The 19750-nt window shown below is 40.8% G+C and overlaps 1 protein-coding gene across 2 annotated transcripts in view; it reads right to left on the reverse strand.

The window, feature by feature from the left end:
• The window catches only part of LOC139765871 (trehalose transporter 1-like protein), a 60468-nt gene that overhangs the window by 14566 nt on the left and 26152 nt on the right, over positions 1-19750 (reverse strand). For both annotated transcript variants that reach the window (XM_071693736.1, XM_071693737.1), the window contains exons 5-7: positions 17798-17926; positions 13335-13544; positions 10068-10264 (exon numbers count right to left, since the gene is read on the reverse strand). In XM_071693736.1, the coding sequence (XP_071549837.1) occupies positions 10068-10264; positions 13335-13544; positions 17798-17926 (536 nt within the window). The remainder of the gene's footprint in view (positions 1-10067; positions 10265-13334; positions 13545-17797; positions 17927-19750) is intronic.

Raw genomic sequence — 19750 nt, forward strand, 5'->3', positions numbered from 1 at the left:
ATGGGGGTGAGTAGGGGCAGACAGTGTGAATTGTGTGCATGTGTGTATATGTGTGTGTCTGTGTGTGTATATATGTGTGTACGTTGGGATGTGTAGGTGTGTGTGTTTGCGTGTGTGGACGTGTGTGTGTGTATGCATGTGTATTGGAGGTGGAAAGATAGAGTGAAAAAGATTTTGAGTGATCGGGGCCTGAACATGCAGGAGGGTGAAAGGCGGCCAAGGAATAGAGTGAATTGGATCGATGTGGGTTGGGCCATTTCTTTCGTCTGTTTCCTTGCGCTACCTCACAGGCGCGGGAGACAGCGACAAAGCAAAAAAAAAAAGATAATAATAATAATGATAGAAATAAAATAATATATCTCTATCCCCAGGGGATCGGGTAGAAAGAATACTTCCTGCGTATTCCCTGCGTGTCGTAAAAGGTGACTAAAAGGGGAGGGAGCAGGGGGGCTGAAAATCCTCCCCTCTCATTTTTTTTTTATTTTCCAAAAGAAGGAACACAGAAGGGGGCCAGGTGAGGATATTCCCTCAAAGGTCCAGTCCTCTGTTCTTAACGCTATCTCACTAAACGGGAAATGGCGAATAGCATGAAAGAAAAAAAAGAAGAAATAAAATACACAGGCAGTAGAGCTTTGGTGTCAAATTCAAACTTTTAATATAGCGTATAAAATCTATACCCAAAAAAACAATGAAAAACTACTGAATCTCATGAAGCACATCACTGAAATATCATTAAGTACTGTTTTACATATGTTGACCCTCGCTAGAACTCAGCAAAGCTAATATAATTGACCCTTTTTTCTAAATACTAATAAGCACTTAAGAACATAAGAAGTAAAGACACTGCAAGAGGCATATTGGACCATGCCAATAGTTCCATTACAGAAAGTGGCAGAACAAGATATGAGATATAAACTAGGAAAAATGAATTAAAGACTTTTTAACAGAATACTCGAGAACAGTGGCACAGGAAACATGTCTACTGGAGAGGACTTCTTGTCGGATGTACCACATGGAACATACTAAGATCAATGATGTTTGTAGCAATGATTTTGCAGATGTTACAGGAGTGAAATGGGAGCATCAGAAGATGACCAAGAAAAATGGCAGACCTGGATATAGTCTACAAACACACAGAAGAGAATCAAATGAAACTTGATGAAGAGAGCTTTGAGCAAGTGAGTCATGGAAAGAATAAAAATATGTCAGGATGCTTTTACTACGGTAATGGTTCTCATACTCATTTGTCTATTATACTTTGTCGCTGTCTCCCATGTTAGTGAGGTAGGGCAAGGAAACAGACGAAAGAATGAAACAACCCACCCACATACACATGTATATACATACACGTCTACACACGCACATATACATACCTATACATTTCAACGTATACATATATATACATACACAGACATACACATATATACACATGTACACAATTCATACTAGCTGCCTTTATTCATTCCCGTCGCCATCCTGCCACACATGAAATGACAACACCCTCCCCCCGTACGCACACAAGGTAGCGCTAGGAAAAGACAACAAAGGCCACATTCGTTCACACTCAGTCTATAGCTGTCATGTATAATGCACTGAAACCACAGCTCCCATTCCACATCCAGGCCACACAAAGCTTTCCAAGGTTTACCCCAGATGCTTCACATGCCCTGCTTCAATCCATTGACAGCACGTCGACCCCGGTATACCACATCATTCCAATTCACTCTATTCCTTGCACACCTTTCATCATCCTGCATGTTCAGGCCCCAATTGCTCAAAATCTTTTTCACTCCATCCTTCCATCTCCAATTTGGTCTCCCACTTCTCCTTATTCCTTCCATCTCTAACACATATATCCTCTCTGTCAATCTTTCCTCACTCATTCTCTCCATGTGACCAAACCATTTCAATACACCCTCTTCTGCTCTCTTAACCACACTCTTTTTATTACCACACATCTCTCTTACCCTTTCATTACTTACTCGATCAAACCACCTCACACCACATATTGTCCTTAAACATCTCATTTCCAACACATCCACCCTTCTCTGAACAACCCTATCTATAGCCCATGCCTTGCAACCATATAACACTGTTGGAATCACTATTCCTTCAAACATACCCATTTTTGCTTTCCGAGATAATGTTCTCGCCTTCCAAACATTCTTCAATGCTCCCAGAATTTTTGCCCCCTCCCCCACCCTGTGACTCACTTCCACTTCTATGGTTCCATCCGCTGCCAAATCCACTCCCAAATATCTAAAACACTCCCTTCCTCCAGTTTTTCTCCATTCAAACTTACCTCCCAATTGACTTGTCCCTATACCTAATAACCTTACTCTTATTCACATTTACTCTCAGCTTTCTTCTTTCACACATTTTACCAAACTCAGTCACCAGCTTCAGCAGCTTCTCACGTGAATCAGCCACCAGCGCTGTATCATCAGCAAACAATAACTGACTCACTTCCCAAGCCCTCTCATCCACAACAGACTGCATATTTACCCCCCCTCCAAAACTCTTGCATTCACCTCCCTAACAACCCCATCCATAAACATATATGTATATAAATGAATGATGAAGAATATGTGGAAGGAAAGAACATTGTCTCAGCGAGCAAAATTGGGTATGTCTGAAGGAATAGTAGTTCCAACAATATTATATGGTTGCGAGGGTTGTATGGAGAAGGGTGGATGTGTTGGAAAGGAAATGTTTGAGGACGATATGTGGTGGGAGGTGGTCTGACCAAGCAATTAATGAAAGAGTAAGAAAGATGTGTGGAAATAAAAAGTGTGGTTGAGAGAGCAGAAGTGGGTGTGTTGAAATGGTTTGGACATATGGAGAGAATGAGTGAGGAAAGATTGACAAAGAGGATGCATGTGTCAGAGGTGGAGGAAAGAAGAAGAAGCAGGAGACCAAATTGGAGGTGGAAGGATGGAGGGAAAAAGATTTTGAGTGGTCAGGACCTGAACATACAGGAGGGTGAAAGGCGTGCAAGGAATAGAGTGAACTGGAATGATGTGGTATACTGGGGTTGACATGCTGTCAATGGACTGAGCCAGGGCAAATTAAACGTCTGGGGTAAACCATGGAAAGGTGTGTGGGGTCTGGATGTGGATAGGCAGCTGTGGTTTCGGTGCATTACACATGACAGCTAGAGACTGATTGTGAACGAATGTGGCCTTTTTTTCTGTTTTCATGGCGCTATCTCGCTGAAGCAGGAAGTAAGCAATGCTGTTTCCTGTGGGGTAGGGTAGTGCTGGGAATGGATAAAGGCAAGCAAGTATGAATATGTACATGTGTATATATGTCTGTTTTGTATGTATTTATATGTATATGTGTACATGTTGATATGTATATGTATGTATATGTGTACAGGTTGATATGTACATGTATGTATATGTGTGTATATGTGTGGATGGGCCATTCTTCGTTTGTTTCCTGGTGCTACCTCGCTGACGAGGGAAATGGTGATCATGTATGATAACAAAATATATATATATTATCATTATTACACTTAATTGCTGTTTCCCGTGTCACTAAGGTAGCACCAAGAAACAGACGAAGAATGGCCCATCCACTCATATACATATATCTATTATTTATCATACCTTGTCGCCGTCTCCCTTGTTGGCGAGGTAGCACAAGGAAACAGACGAAAGAATGGCCCAAACCCTATCCCTGGGGATAGGGAACAAAGAATACTTCCCACTCATTCCTCACGTGTCGTAGAAGGCGACTAAAGGGGACGGGAGCGGGGGGCTAGAAACCCTCCCCTCCTTGTATTTTAACTTTCTAAAAGGGGAAACAGAAGAAGGAGTCACACGGGGAGTGCTCATCCTCCTCGAAGGCTCAGATTGGGGTGTCTAAATGTGTGTGGATGTAACCAAGATGAAAAAAAAGGAGAGATAGGTAGTATGTTTGTGGAAAGGAACCTGCATGTTTTGGCTCTGAGTGAAACGAAGCTCAAGGGTAAAGGGGAAGAGTGGTTTGCGAATGTCTTGGGAGTAAAGTCAGGGGTTAGTGAGAGGACAAGAGCAAGGGAAGGAGTAGCACTACTCCTGAAACAGGAGTGGTGGGAGTATGTGATAGAGTGTAAGAAAGTAAACTCTAGATTGATATGGGTAAAACTGAAAGTGGATGGAGAGAGATGGGTGATTATTGGTGCATATGCACCTGGGCATGAGAAGAAAGATCATGAGAGGCAAGTGTTTTGGGAGCAGCTGAGTGAGTGTGTTAGTAGTTTTGATGCATGGGACCGGGTTATACTGATGGGTGATTTGAATGCAAAGGTGAGTTATGTGGCAGTTGAGGGAACAATTGGTGTACATGGAGTGTTCAGTGTCGTAAATGGAAATGGTGAAGAGCTTGTAGATTTATGTGCTGAAAAAGGACTGGTGATTGGGAATACCTGGTATAAAAAGAGAGATATACATAAGTATATGTATGTAAGTAGAAGAGATGGCCAGAGAGCGTTATTGGATTACGTGTTAATTGATAGGTGCGCGAGAGAAACTTCTGGATGTTAATGTGCTGAGAGGTGCAACTGGATGTCTGATCATTATCTTGTGGAGGCGAGGTGAAGATTTGTAGAGGTTTTCAGAAAAGAAGAGATTGTTGGGGTGAAGAGAGTGGTGAGATTAAGTGAGCTTGGGAAGGAGACTTATGTGAGGAAGTACCAGGAGAGACTGAGTACAGAATGGAAAAAGGTGAGAACAAAGGACGTAAGGGGAAAGGGGGAGGCATGGGATGTATTTAGGGAAGCAGTGATGGCTTGCGCGAAAGATGTTTGTGGCATGAGAAATGTGGGAGGTGGGCAGATTAGAAAGGGTAGTGAGTGGTGGGAAGAAGAAGTAAGATTATTAGTGAAAGACAAGAGAGAGGCATTTGGACGATTTTTGCAGAGAAATAATGCAAATGACTGGGAGATTTATAAAAGAAAGAGGCAGGAGATCAAGAGAAAGGTGCAAGAGGCAAAAAAGAGGGCAAATGAGAGTTGGGGTGAGAGAGTATCATTAAATTCTAGGGAGAATAAAAAGATGTTTTGGAAGGAGGTAAATAAAGTGCGAAAGACAAGGGACCAAATGGGAACTTCAGTGAAGGGGCTAATGGAGAGGCGATAACAAGTAGTGGTGATGTGAGGAGATGGAGTGAGTATTTTGAAAGTTTGTTGAATGTGCTTGATAATAGAGTGGCAGATATAGTGTGTTTTGGTCGAGCTGGTGTGCAAAGTGAGAGGGTTAGGGAGTATGATTTGGTAAACAGAGAAGAGGTAGTAAAAGCTTTGCGGAAGATGAAAGCTGGCAAGGCAGCAAGTTTGGATGGTATTGCAGTGGAATTTATTAAAAAAGGGGGAGACTGTATTGTTGACTGGTGGGTAAGGTAATTTAATGTATGTATGGCTCTTGGTGAGGTGCCTGAGGACTGGCGAAATGCTTGCATAATGCCATTGTACAAAGGCAAAGGGGATAAGAGTGAATGCTCAAATTACAGAGGTATAAGTTTGTTGAGTATTCCCAGGAAATTATATGGGAGGGTATTGATTGAGAGGGTGAAGGCATGTACAGAGCATCAGATTGGGGAAGAGCAGTGTGATTTCAGAAGTGGTAGAGGATGTGTGGATCAGGTGTTCGCTTTGAAGAATGTATGTGAGAAATACTTAGAAAAGCAAATGGATTTGTATGTAGCATTTATGGATCTGGAGAAGGCATATGATAGAGTTGACAGAGATGCTCTGTGAAAGGTATTAAGAATATATGGTGTGTGAGTAAGTTGTTAGAAGCAGCGAAAAGTTTTTATCGAGGATGTAAGGCATGTGTACGTGTAGGAAGAGAGGAAAGTGATTGGTTCTCAGTGAATGTTGGTTTGCGGCAGGGGTGTGTGATGTCTCCATGGTTGTTTAATTTGTTTATGGATGGGGTTGTTAGGGAGGTGAATGCAAGAGTATTGGAAAGAGGGGCAAGTATGCAGTCTGTTGTGGATGAGAGAGCTTGGGAAGTGAGTCAGTTGCTGTTCGCTGATGATACAACGTTGGTGGCTGATTCGTGTGAGAAACTGCAGAAGCTGGTAACTGGGTTTGGTAAAGTGTGTGAAAGAAGAAAGCTGAGAGTAAATGTGAATAAGAGCAAGGTTATTAGGTACAGTAGGGTTGAGGGACAAGTCAATTGGGAGGTAAGTTTGAATGGCTGGGAGTGGATTTGGCAGCGGATGGAACCATGGAAGCAGAAGTGAATCATAGGGTGGGGGAGGGGGCAAAGGTTCTGGGAGCGGTGAAGAATGTGTGGAAGTCAAGCACATTATCTCGGAAAGCAAAAATGGGTATGTTTGAAGGAACAGTGGTCCCAACAATGTTGTATGGTTGCGAGGCATGGGCTATAGATAGAGTTGTGCGGAGGAGGGTGGATGTGCTGGAAAAAAGATGTTTGAGGACTATGTGGTATGAGGTGGTTTGATAGAGTAAGTAATAATAGGGTAAGAGAGATGTGTGGTAATAAAAAGAGTGTGGTTGAGAAAGCAGAAGAGGGTGTTTTGAAAGGGTTTGGTCACATGGAGAGAATGAGTGAGGAAAGATTGACAAAGAGGATATATGTGTCAGAGGTGGAGGGAATGAAGAGAAGTGGGAGACCAAATTGGAGGTAGAAGGATGGAGTGAAAAAGATTTTGAGCGATTGGGGCCTGAACATGCAGGAGGGTGAAAAGCATGCAAGGAATAGAGTGAATTGGAATGATGTGGTATACTGAGGTCGACATGCTGTCAATGGATTGAACCAGGGCATGTGAAGCGTCTGGGGTAAATCATGGAAAGTTCTGTGGTGTCTGGATGTGGAAAGGGAGTGGTTTCAGTGCATTATTACATGAAAGCTAGAGACTGAGTGTGAACAAATGAGGTCTTTGTTGTCTTTTCCTAGCGCTACCTCACACACATGTGGGGGGAGGGGGTTGTTATTTAATGTGTGGCGGGGTGGCAATGGGAATGAATAAAGGCAGACAGTATGAATTATGTTTTTTTTTTTTTTTTTTTTTTTTTTTTTTTTACTTTGTCGCTGTCTCCCGCGTTAGCGAGGTAGCGCAAGGAAACAGACGAAAGAAATGGCCCAACCCCCCCCCATACACATGTACATACACACGTCCACACACGCAAATATACATACCTACACAGCTTTCCATGGTTTACCCCGGACGCTTCACATGCCTTGATTCAATCCACTGACAGCACGTCAACCCCTGTATACCACATCGCTCCACTTCACTCTATTCCTTGCCCTCCTTTCACCCTCCTGCATGTTCAGGCCCCGATCACACAAAATCCTTTTCACTCCATCTTTCCACCTCCAATTTGAATTATGTACATGTGTATATATGTATATGTCTGTGTGTGTATATATATATATATGTATACTTTGAGATGTATAGGTAAGTATATTTGCGTGTGTGGACGTGTATGTATATACATGTGTATGTGGGTGGGTTGGGCCATTCTTTTGTCTGTTTCCTCGCGCTACCTCGCTAACGCGGGAGACAGCGACAAGGTAAAATAATAATGATAATAATAATAATTATATATCATATTATATTTATACATACATAAGCATTCACACCTACTTACCTTCATCCATTCCTGGCATTATCTTGCACCACAGGAACCTCCATCACTACCCCCTGCTTCAGCGTGGTAGCAACAGGAAAACAGACAAAAAAGGCAACATTCGTTCACACTCAGTCTCTAGCTGTTATGTATAATGCTTACCTTCATCTATTCCTGGCATCATCTCATCCCACAGGAACCAGCATCACTACCCCCTGCTTCAGCATGATAGCAACAGGAAAACAGAAAAAAAAGGCAACGTTCGTTCATACTCAGTCTCTAGCTGTTATGTGTAATGCGCTGAAACCACAGCTCCCTATCCACATACAGGCCCCACAGATCTTTCCATGGTCTACCCCATACATTTCATATGCCCTGGTTCAGTCCATTGACAGCCCATCAACCCCGGCATACTACATTGTTCCAATTCACTCTATTCCTTGCACGCCTCTTATCCTCCAGTATGTTCATGCCCCTATTGCTCAAAATGTTTTTCACTCCATCCTTCCACATCCAATTTGGTTTCCTGTTTCTCCTTGTTCTCTCCACCTATGACACATATATCCTCTTTGTTGATCTTTCCTCACTCATTCTCTTCATATGTCCAAACCATTTCAACACACCCTCTTCTACTCTCTCAACCACATTCTTTTTATTTCCACACATCTCTCTTACCCTTTCATTACTTACTTGATCACACCACCTCACATCACATACTGTCCTCAAGCACTTCATTTCCAACACATCCACCCTCCATACAACCCTATCTATAGTCTATGCCCCGCAACCATTTAACATTGATGGAGCTACTGTTCCTTCAAACATACCCAATTTTACTCTCCCAGATAATGTTCTCCCCCTCCACACATTCTTCATCGCTCCCAGAACCTTTGCCCCCTCCCCTACCCTGTGACTCACTTCCGCTTCCATGGTTCCATTCGCTGCTAAGTCCACTTCCAGATATCTAGAACACTTCACTTCCTCCAATTTTTCTGCATTCAAACTGATTTCCCAATTAACTTGTCCCTCAACCTTACTGAACCTAATAACCTTGCTCTTATTCACATTTACTCTCAACTTTCTCCTTTTATACACTTTTCCAAACTCAGTCACCAACTTCTGTAGTTTCTCACTTGAATCAGCCACTAGAGCTGTATCATTGGTGAACAACAAATAACTCACTTCCCAGGCCCTCTCATTCCCAACAAATTGCATTCTCACCCCTCTCTCCAAAACTCTTGCACATACCCCCTAACCACCCCACACCCCATCTACAAACAAATCAAACAACCATGAAGAGATCACACACTCTTGATGCAGACTGACCTTCACTGGGAACCAATCACTCTCCTCTCTTCCTACTTGTACACATGCCTTACTTCCTTGGTAAAAACTTTTCAGTGCTTCTAGCAACTTACCTCCCACACCATATACTCTTAAGACTTTCCAAAAAGCACTTATTAACCCACTATGCATTCTCATTTACACAGTCAAGGATTTTGATGGATAAAAATGAAAAATCTTTTAGAAATATAAATGTAAAATTAATGTCAGCATAAATCTACTCACCTCTCTATTAAGAAATGAAAGGACACCATAACAGAGCTACCACCATTCTTCTTAAATTCAAATAAAACATCCAAGGCCAAGGACTGTATTCATCTTTACAAGCACTACCAGGCATCTTGCTTGTATGCTAGACTGCATTAACTGAGAGTTTGGGTGGCAGTGTGATTGGGAAAGGACAAAACAAAAGATGGCCTCTTATCAGAATGAAATCTGCTCCTTCTTTTAGAAATTAAGGTACATCAAGGCAGGGTTTCCAGCCCCTGCTCCCACTCCCTTTAGTCACCTAGGACATGCAGGGAATCTAGAGGTAAAATTCTTTCTTCCCTAACCCAGGAATAAGGGAGACAGCTAATGAGGGTGTACTGTAATGGCTCAGACATAGGGAGAGAATTAATGAAGAAAGGTTGACAAAAAGGATAAATGCGTCAGAAGTGAAGGGAACAATGAGAACAGGGGGATGGAAGAATAGAGTGAAGAAGATTTTGAGTGATCAGGCCACAACATGCAGAAGGGTGAAAGGCATGCATGGGATGGAGAGAATTGAAATGTGGTATACTGGGGTCAATATACTGTCATTGGACTGAGCCAGGGCATGTTAAGAGTCTGGGGTAAACCATGGAAAGTTCTGTGGGGCCTGGTTAAAAACAAGAAGTGGTGTTGGTGTATTTCATACGAAAGCTAGAGAATAGATGAGAGTGGATGTGCTGTTTCTTTGTCTGTTCCTGGTGCTACCTTGCTAATATGGGAAACACTGATCAAGTAAGAAAAAATAAAAGAATACTATCTCTGTACACACGAGAATTTGACTTTGAAATTAGGTGCTGCTGCATTCTTTCAATCAAATGAGTTGGTGGCAACATAGTGACACATGATATTCCTAGCATCTAATTACCAAGCTTCTGGCACAACTCACACTAAATATGGTGGTCAAGTTGAATAGTACAGGATTAACTCCTGAGAACTGCTGGAAGAACATGAGGCTGAGGGAGATCATGAGAGGCTTTAGAATGTAAGGCTTCAAAAGGTCTCTTATAGATGTCTTATTCTGACGAGCATCCTCAATGGACTCTCTCATCATGTCTAGCTCTGTCTGGATGTTGTAGTCCTTACCTGTCAAATGGCCATAAGACAGTTAATTACACTACTATTGTACTTATATTTCCCATGATAAAAAATAATGTTCTTGATAAAGATGCAGCTTTGGGAATGCTAACTCTTGCCACAAAAATGGTAGGTAAGTCATACTCTTTGTCATGTTAGTCTTCAACCTGACAAATCAACAATGGTAGAAAGAATGAGTCTAATTAATACAAGCTATCCATTGCTTTTATGGTCTAAAAGCCAAACTACAATGTAAAAGCTCCTAATGGTTAAGATTAGGTAGAGAACAGCAACTATTGTGAAAATACACCTACTGTTCACTAAAGACAACTGAACAAATTTCAGTTTTGAAGTAACACTTATACAAAGAGAAAATAAGTCAAATTCTTCACATCCATACAACATCGTTGGGATTATCATATCTTCAAAAATACTCATTACTGCCCACCCAAATAGTGACCTCTCTTTTCACATATTCTTCAATGCTCTCAGAACTTTTGGCCCCTCACCCACCAAATGATTCACTTCTGCTTTCATAGTTCCATTTGCTGCCATGTCCACTTCCAAGTACCTAAAACACTTCAATTCCCCAATTTTTTTCCATTCAAACTCACACTCTTAATACCTGTCCCTCCACTCTGCTAAAATTAATAACCCTGCTTTTATTCACTTCACTCTCAACTTCCTCCTTTTGGACACTCTCCTGAACTCAAAAACCAACTTCTGTAGTTTCTTAGTCAAATCTGCCACCAGCGCTGTATGAACAGTATACATCAGCTGACTCAATTCCCAAATCCCTTCCTTCACCCCCTATACATTGCATACTCACCCTTCTCTCCAAGACCCTTACATTTACCTCTCTCACCACCCTATCCACAAACAATACAGTGACATAACACACCCCTACTGTAGACCCATCTTTACCTAGAACCACTCACTCACCTCTCTTCCTACTTGCACACATGCCTTGCCCTTTTGATAAAAACATCACACTGCTTCTTGAAGCTTTCTTCCCAAGCCACAAGGCATATCTATCAATCCTAACAAGTTTTCTCCAGATCCATAAATGCCATATAAAAATCCTGTTTGTCTTGGCATGATTCACGAACATTCTTTAAGGCAAATACCAGATCAACTTATTCTCTATCACTCCTACAACCACATTTTTCCTTTCCAATCTGATGCTCTGTACATGCCTTCAACCTTTTAATCACTACATTCCTATACAACTTACCAATGACACTCAAATAACATACAACACTGTAGTTTAAAAACTCACCTTTATCCCCCTTGCCTTTATACAGTGGCATTATGCATGCATTGTTAATCCTCAGGCTTCTCACCATGATCCATACATACGCTGAAAATCCTAACCAACTAATCAACAAAGTAGCCACCCCCTTCCAGAAGACATATCATCCACTCCAGCTGCCTTGCCACGTTCCATCTTATGTAAGGCTTTCAGCATCTCTTCTCTTTATCAAAACACTCTCCATGACTCCCACTTTGCATACCACCCCAAAACAAACATCCTACATCTACCAATCTATCATCAAACACATTTAATAGTCCTCTTCACTGCATCAGTACCAGTTACTATTTCCCTATTTACCCCTTTATAAATGTTCCCATTTGTTCTCTTGTTTTTTGCATGCTATAAACCTCCTTGCAAAACATCTTCTCCCTGAAATTTATTGATACTCGCTCACCCCAACTCTAATTTGCCCTCCTCTTGACAGCCACTTTCTCTTATATATCTCTCAATCATCTGCATTCCTTCCCGGTAAGTACTGCCCATATACCTCTTTTCACTTTTATAAGCAACTTTATCATCCCACCATTCACCATCATTTGTTCCTTGCCCAACTCCCATTAAGCATGCATCTCTTGCATATGCCAGCACTGCTTTGCTAAATATCTCCCATTCTTCACCCACTCTCCTAGCTTCATTTAATCTCACATTCTGCCAATCCACACACAATCTCTGCTAGTTTTTCTTCACACAAGTGTCTTTTCCAATCTTACTTACTTTCCCCAATCTCTTCTCACCCATAACATTTCCTTTTTTCTGAAACCCTCTACAAATCACCACCCTTGCCTCCACATGGTATTGAAAATACTCCCTCCAGCTGCCCCTTTCAGCACATTCGCATCCACAAATCTCTCTTCTGCATGCCTATCATAGTGCGTAATCCAATGATGCTTAATAACCATCTTTCCAACACATATATGTATACTTGAGTATGTCCCTTTTTAAACTATGTATCCTTGATCATCAGTTCTTTTTTTAGCACACAATCCTACAAGGTGTTTACCATTTCAGCTCACATCACTGAATACCCCATGCCCCACCAATTACACCCTTAACTGCCAAATTACTCTCCTTTGCAGTCAAATCACATATCACTAATGCCCAGTCTTTTGCATCGAAACTGCTGACACACTCACTCTGCTGCTCCAAAAACACTTGCCTCTTACGATCTTTCTTCTGTGGCCAAATGCATAAGCACTAATAATCGAATAATAACCCATATCTCAAAATCCATTTTTATCTTTGTCCACATCAATCTGAAGCTCACTCCCTTATACTCTTTCACATACTCCCACAACTCCTCAGCTTTTCCTGACTTTACTCCTTGGATATTTCTGAACCATTCTTCCCATTTACCCTTGGGCTTTGTTTCATTGAGAGCCAGAGCATTCAGGCTCTTTTCCTCAATCATTCAACCCATCTCTATTTCCTTCTCATCTTGCTTACATCCACATACATTCAGACACCCCAATCTAAGCCTCCAAGGAAGATGAGCATGCCTTTCTTGGCTCTTTCCTCTTTTCCTTCTTCTAGAAATTGAAATACAGAAAGGGTGAGGGGTGGTTCCTATTCCTCCCCCATTTTGGCCCAATTTAATTGTTTTCTAAGACATGCAGGGAATATGGAGGTAAAATTCTTTTTTCTCTTGCCTTACATACAAATTCTTTTTCTTTTTTTCACTATCTCAAGACCTTCAGACAATCAGACTGGGGGACTGGGTGAACTCTAACTGTGAATCTGAAATGATTAGAATACACTCTTCATTACCCCTGAAGAACTGAAGGGAAGCTGCTGCTTGTTCTTCTTTGCCTTTGGAGAGGAGGAAACTCGGGGACTCTTTTGAAAATAACATACATATAAAGTAGATAACTGGTGGGATTATACACAATCCTGCTAGCACCTGCCAGGTTGAGACAACTGCTCCTAATGCGTACGAGTACAATACACCAATTGTTACCATCAACTGGAATCCACTTCCTGTGAAAAAAATGAACTGAGAGAATCAACTATTCCTGATGGCATATTTCTATAGTATAACTAGTCTCTTTACTTATACCATTGTTTCATATGCTATCAACAGTATTTACCAACATGTTCCAATCTGGATCCCATCTGGATATCACAAGTGTAACAGTACCATCTAACCCTTTATACATATGATTCCTCACTCAGTCCCCTCTGACAATCCCAGAGACACACACACTCATACTTAAGTATGTTAGATGTTGATGCCAACGTCATGAGAGGAAGAAAGAATGCAAAATGAATCAACTTATATGCATATATACCATATATATATATATATATTATCCCTGGGGATAGGGGATTAAGAATACTTCCCACGTATTCCCTGCATGTCGTAGAAGGCGACTAAAAGGGGAGGGAACGGGGGGCTGGAAATCCTCCCCTCTCGTTTTTTTTTTTTTTTTTTTTTTTTTTTTTTCAAAAGAAGGAACAGAGAATTGTGCCAGGTGAGGGTATTCCCTCAAAGGCCCAGTCCTCTGTTCTTAACGCTACCTCGCTAATGCGGGAAATGGCGAATAGTTTGAAAGAAAGATATATATATATATATATATATATATATATATATATATATATATATTTTTTTTTTTTTTTGCTTTGTCGCTGTCTCCCGCGTTTGCGAGGTAGCACAAGGAAACAGATGAAAGAAATGGCCCAACCCACCCCCATACACATGTATATACATACGTCCACACACGCAAATATACATACCTACACAGCTTTCCATGGTTTACCCCAGACACTTCACATGCCCTGATTCAATCCACTGACAGCACGTCAATCCCGGTATACCACATTGATCCAATTCACTCTATTCCTTGCCCTCCTTTCACCCTCCTGCATGTTCAGGCCCCGATCACACAAAATCTTTTTCACTCCATCTTTCCACTTCCAATTTGGTCTCCCACTTCTCCTCGTTCCCTCCACCTCCGACACATATATTCTCTTGGTCAATCTTTCCTCACTCATTCTCTCCATCTGCCCAAACCATTTCAAAACATCCTCTTCTGCTCTCTCAACCACGCTCTTTTTATTTCCACACATCTCTCTTACCCTTACATTACTTACTCGATCAAACCACCTCACACCACACATTGTCCTCAAACATCTCATTTCCAGCACATCCATCCTCCTGCGCACAGCTCTATCCATAGCCCATGCCTTGCAACCATACAACATTGTTGGAACCACTATTCCTTCAAACATACCCATTTTTGCTTTCCGAGATAATGTTCTCGACTTCCGCACATTCTTCAAGGCTCCCAGAATTTTCGCCCCCTCCCCCACCCTATGATCCACTTCCGCTTCCATGGTTCCATCCGCTGCCAGATCCACTCCCAGATATCTAAAACACTTTACTTCCTCCAGTTTTTCTCCATTCAAACTTACCTCCCAATTGACTTGACCCTCAACCCTACTGTACCTAATTACCTTGCTCTTATTCACATTTACTCTTAACTTTCTTCTTCCACACACTTTATCAAACTCAATCACCAGCTTCTGCAGTTTCTCACATGAATCAGCAACCAGCGCTGTATCATCAGCGAACAACAACTGACTCACTTCCCAAGCTCTCTCATCCCCAACAGACTTCATACTTGCCCCTCTTTCCAAAACTCTTGCATTCACCTCCCTAACAACCCCATCCATAAACAAATTAAACAACCATGGAGACATCACACACCCCTGCCGCAAACCTACATTCACTGAGAACCAATCACTTTCCTCTCTTCCTACACGTACACATGCCTTACATCCTCGATAAAAACTTTTCACTGCTTCTAACAACTTGCCGCCCAAACCATATATTCTTAATACCTTCCACAAAGCATCTCTATCAATTCTATCATATGCCTTCTCCAAATCCATAAATGCTACATACAAATCCATTTGCTTTTCTAAGTATTTCTCACATACATTCTTCAAAGCAAACACCTGATCCACACATCCTCTACCACTTCTGAAACCACACTGCTCTTCCCCAATCTGATGCTCTGTACATGCCTTCACCCTCTCAATCAATACCCTCCCATATATATATATGGATGTGCTGGAAATGAGATGTTTGAGGACAATGTGTGGTGTGAGGTGGTTTGATCGAGTAAGTAACGTAAGGGTAAGAGAGATGTGTGGAAATAAAAAGAGCGTGGTTGAGAGAGCAGAAGAGGGTGTTTTGAAATGGTTTGGGCACATGGAGAGAATGAGTGAGGAAAGATTGACCAATAGGATATATGTGTCGGAGGTGGAGGGAACGAGGAGAAGAGGGAGACCAAATTGGAGGTGGAAAGATGGAGTGAAAAGGATTTTGTGTGATCGGGGCCTGAACATGCAGGAGGGTGAAAGGAGGGCAAGGAATAGAGTGAATTGGAGCGATGTGGTATACAGGGGTTGACGTGCTGTCAGTGGATTGAATCAAGGCATGTGAAGCATCCGGGGTAAACCATGGAAAGCTGTGTAGGTATGTATATTTGCGTGTGTGGACGTGTGTATGTACATGTGTATGGGGGGGGGTTGGGCCATTTCTTTCGTCTGTTTCCTTGCGCTACCTCGCAAACGCGGGAGACGGCGACAAAGTATAAAAAAAAAAAAAAAAAAAATATATATATATATATATATATATATATATATATATTTTTTTTTTTTTTTTTTTTCATACTATTCGCTATTTCCCGCGATAGCGAGGTAGCGTTAAGAACAGAGGACTGGGCCTTTGAGGGAATATCCTCACCTGGACCTCTTCTCTGTTCCTTCTTTTGGAAAAAAAAAAAAAAAAAAAAAAAAAAAAACGAGAGGAGAGGATTTCCAGCCCCCCGCTCCCTTCCCTTTTAGTCGCCTTCTACGACACACAGGGAATACGTGGGAGGTATTCTTTCTCCCCTATCCCCAGGGAATCCCTATCCCCAGGGAATATATATATATATATATATATATATATATATATATATATATATATATATATATATATATATATATATGCATATATGACATATTCCAAAGTAGGTTCAATCTATAAGAAAAAAAGACATTCAACCCATGTGAATGAGGATGGGATGTAGTGACAGAGGGCTTTGATGATAGTGTTATCTAAAAGGATAACGTTACACTGATCTGTATGAGAGAGACATGGGAGTCAGCATTCTACCTAACCTGTTGCCAAAGCTCCATGAGAATTATAAAGGAGACAACCTGTATGATGGCAGCTGAGATAACTGATTTTCAGCATATCAGTATGGAGATGTTTAACAACTATTCACTAAATACATTAGGCGAAAACTAGAATATGTTTCACAAGTTTGGTCTCTACATTTCATGAATTGCCATCCAATGACAACCAGGTGTAAAGTCTCATGCCAAATTCCTTGTTTCCTAACACAACCAAAACCCATGTAAAACTGAAAAGACAACATAGTTAAATTCAGAAAACTTATGATACTGTCTCCTACAGGAGAGTGATGAAGTTAGATCTCAAAGTAGGGATCATGCGACAATCACAACGCCAAAAACTATGTGGAGCTGGTTGAGACTACGGTGAAGAACTACGGCAAAATGGGCTGCAGGATGGAAGCGTATTTGGAGGCACAAGGCAAGCGTTTCCACCAGGATATTCTGGACTTTGAATGCTGTTACTGAGGAACATATAAGAACATGATGGCAGATTACATTTGGGTCTGATTCGTGAAAGCGATTTACAGTACAATTGTAAATCTCAAAAAACTACTCACTTCTAAATTTTTTGTAATCTTTTTTAAGAATAGTGTAAATACGTTAATTTTGATTTATACATTGTTTTTCTGACTTTATGTGAATAAAAATGTGCAAATTTGCCCACTGTCCAACTGGAAATAGATAAATTTCATAGTATCACTGTTCTGGTCACAAAAGCAAAGTCTGAAGGGAATAATAGCCTTTTTCTCTACTTTTTATCTATAAGCAATTAGGATAAGCAATTAGGAAATAACACTTATTACCCATATACAAAAACTGTTACACAGTATGCCTTCCAACTTCTACCACACTAATCTGTAAGTTCCTGATATCTTATACTATCACAAACATCCTAGATGGGATCAAATGGTCAGTTGCTGTTTGAATTCTTTTGTATATCACCGCAACTTAGTTATAATCAAACTGCCCATAGCATTACGCAGCAAGAAATCCCTGCATTAAAGAAAACAGTAATTCATTAATAAGGTTATTCAGAGACTCACCAAGAGTTCCTCTCACACTAGCTGAGGCATACTCGCCAATGTAAGTGGGGACAACTAAGGAAGTGACACCAGCACAGAAACCTGTCACAACACGTCCAGTAATCAGCATACTAACATTACGTGCAAAGGCTGTGGAAATGCAATCTTGTTAGAAGCTGCATAGCTTAAAAAGTGAAAACATATATTTAATTTTTTTAATTCTTATTCATCATTTTCCCTCTTGAAAGATAGCACAAGAACAAATTACAACAGTCCTATTTACTTACAGCCAAGCTAGCTGTCATCTACAATGCATTAAAATGGATCCCAGGTGTTCTCAGACTCCACCTCCATTTGGTTCTTCCAAGGGAGAAAAGTCACCTTAAGTGAGACTATATCATCAATGAGTAAAAAAAACTCAAGAAACTTCTCACTCCAAAGCAAACCATCTATTCCTGTTACAAATTGTAACACCCTTGAAGCTGCAGTAGCTTTATAATGCATTTTCCTGGGGTTACACAATTAAATTGAACAAGAGCCCAACATCTACAGTCAAGCCAAACATACTATTCCATGGTTTACCCTGATTACTCCACATGCCCAGATTCAACCCAATAACAGTACATCATCCCCATAAACCAGAATAGTTCAGTTTTTTAAGCCATGCTTGCTTCACCATCCAGAATGTTCAGACCCTAATATCTCAAAGCCACTTTCACTCCAAAGGCTTTTCATTTCATATTTTTACCTCCTCAGACACCCTGTCCTCCTTGTTCCTTTATCTACTGTTATATACCTTCTCAGTCAATCTATTTTTGCTCAGCCTCTCCTTAAGTCCAAACATTTTCAGCAAACTCTGGTCTGCTCTCTTCGTCATACTCTTACTACTGCACCTCTTGCCTACACTGTTATTCATCATACTTATATGCTTGAAGACTGCATTTGATTTAGAGGCTGTTCTTATAGAATATTTATGTTATATTCATGGTTGAATCTTTAAAGGTGAGGATTCAACAATAAAAATATCTAAGGACAGCCTCTGAATCAAGTCCAATTTCCAAAAGTACAGAGATTCATTTCCATTCAAATAAATTGGGAAATTATTTCTTATTTATAAATAGGTTTACCATACAATCCTCTTATTACAGTTACTAGTACTGTACTATAAACATCAATAAAGTTTTTTAATGATAATGACCAACAAGGCATGAGAAAAACATACCCAAATCAAAGGTCATTTTGATACAGAGAGATAGAGCAACAGAAAAAGAGAGAAGAAATTAATTAGGGCTCAACAAGAGTTTGCAAACCTAACTCCTGAAGATATAAAAGTTATATGAAAAAGGAAATACAACTGAATAATCTAATTAAATGTGTATATGATGCAGATTAAACTATGAGAGTCTTAAAGTTATGCTGCAGCAAATCTGACAGCCTTTCCTTATACACTCAACTATTCCAAATTCCTTAGGTAAGCAGTTATGCACTCCTCAAACAGAGTAAGTTATGGTTTTGCATACACTTTTCTGTCTCTATCCTCGGTAATGCCTTGAAATACAGTCAAAAGCTTGGGGTTCTGGGTCTATCTTTTCTGGAGAATTTTCTCATACATATATAGGACATAATGAGGACAATACATGGTGTGAAGTGTGTTTGATCAAGTAAGTAATGAAGAGGTAAAGAGAGGTGTCGTTAAAAGAAGAGTGTGGTTAAGAGAGCTGAAGAAGGCATGCTGAGATGGTTTGAGCATACAGTGAGAATGAGTGAGGAGAGGTTGAAATGAAAAAAAAAGGTTTATGTGTCAGAAACAGAGGAGACTAGAAGGGGAAAACCAAATTGGAGATGGATGGATGGAATGAAAAAGATTCTGAGTGACAGGGCTGAACATGCATTAGGGTGAAAAGGGGGCACGGGATGGAGTGAACTAGAATGATGTGGTATACAGGAGGTGACATGCTGTCAATGAACTGAACC

The sequence above is a fragment of the Panulirus ornatus genome, chromosome 56 (assembly GCF_036320965.1).
Source record: "Panulirus ornatus isolate Po-2019 chromosome 56, ASM3632096v1, whole genome shotgun sequence".
Classification (NCBI taxonomy): Eukaryota; Metazoa; Arthropoda; class Malacostraca; order Decapoda; family Palinuridae; genus Panulirus; species Panulirus ornatus.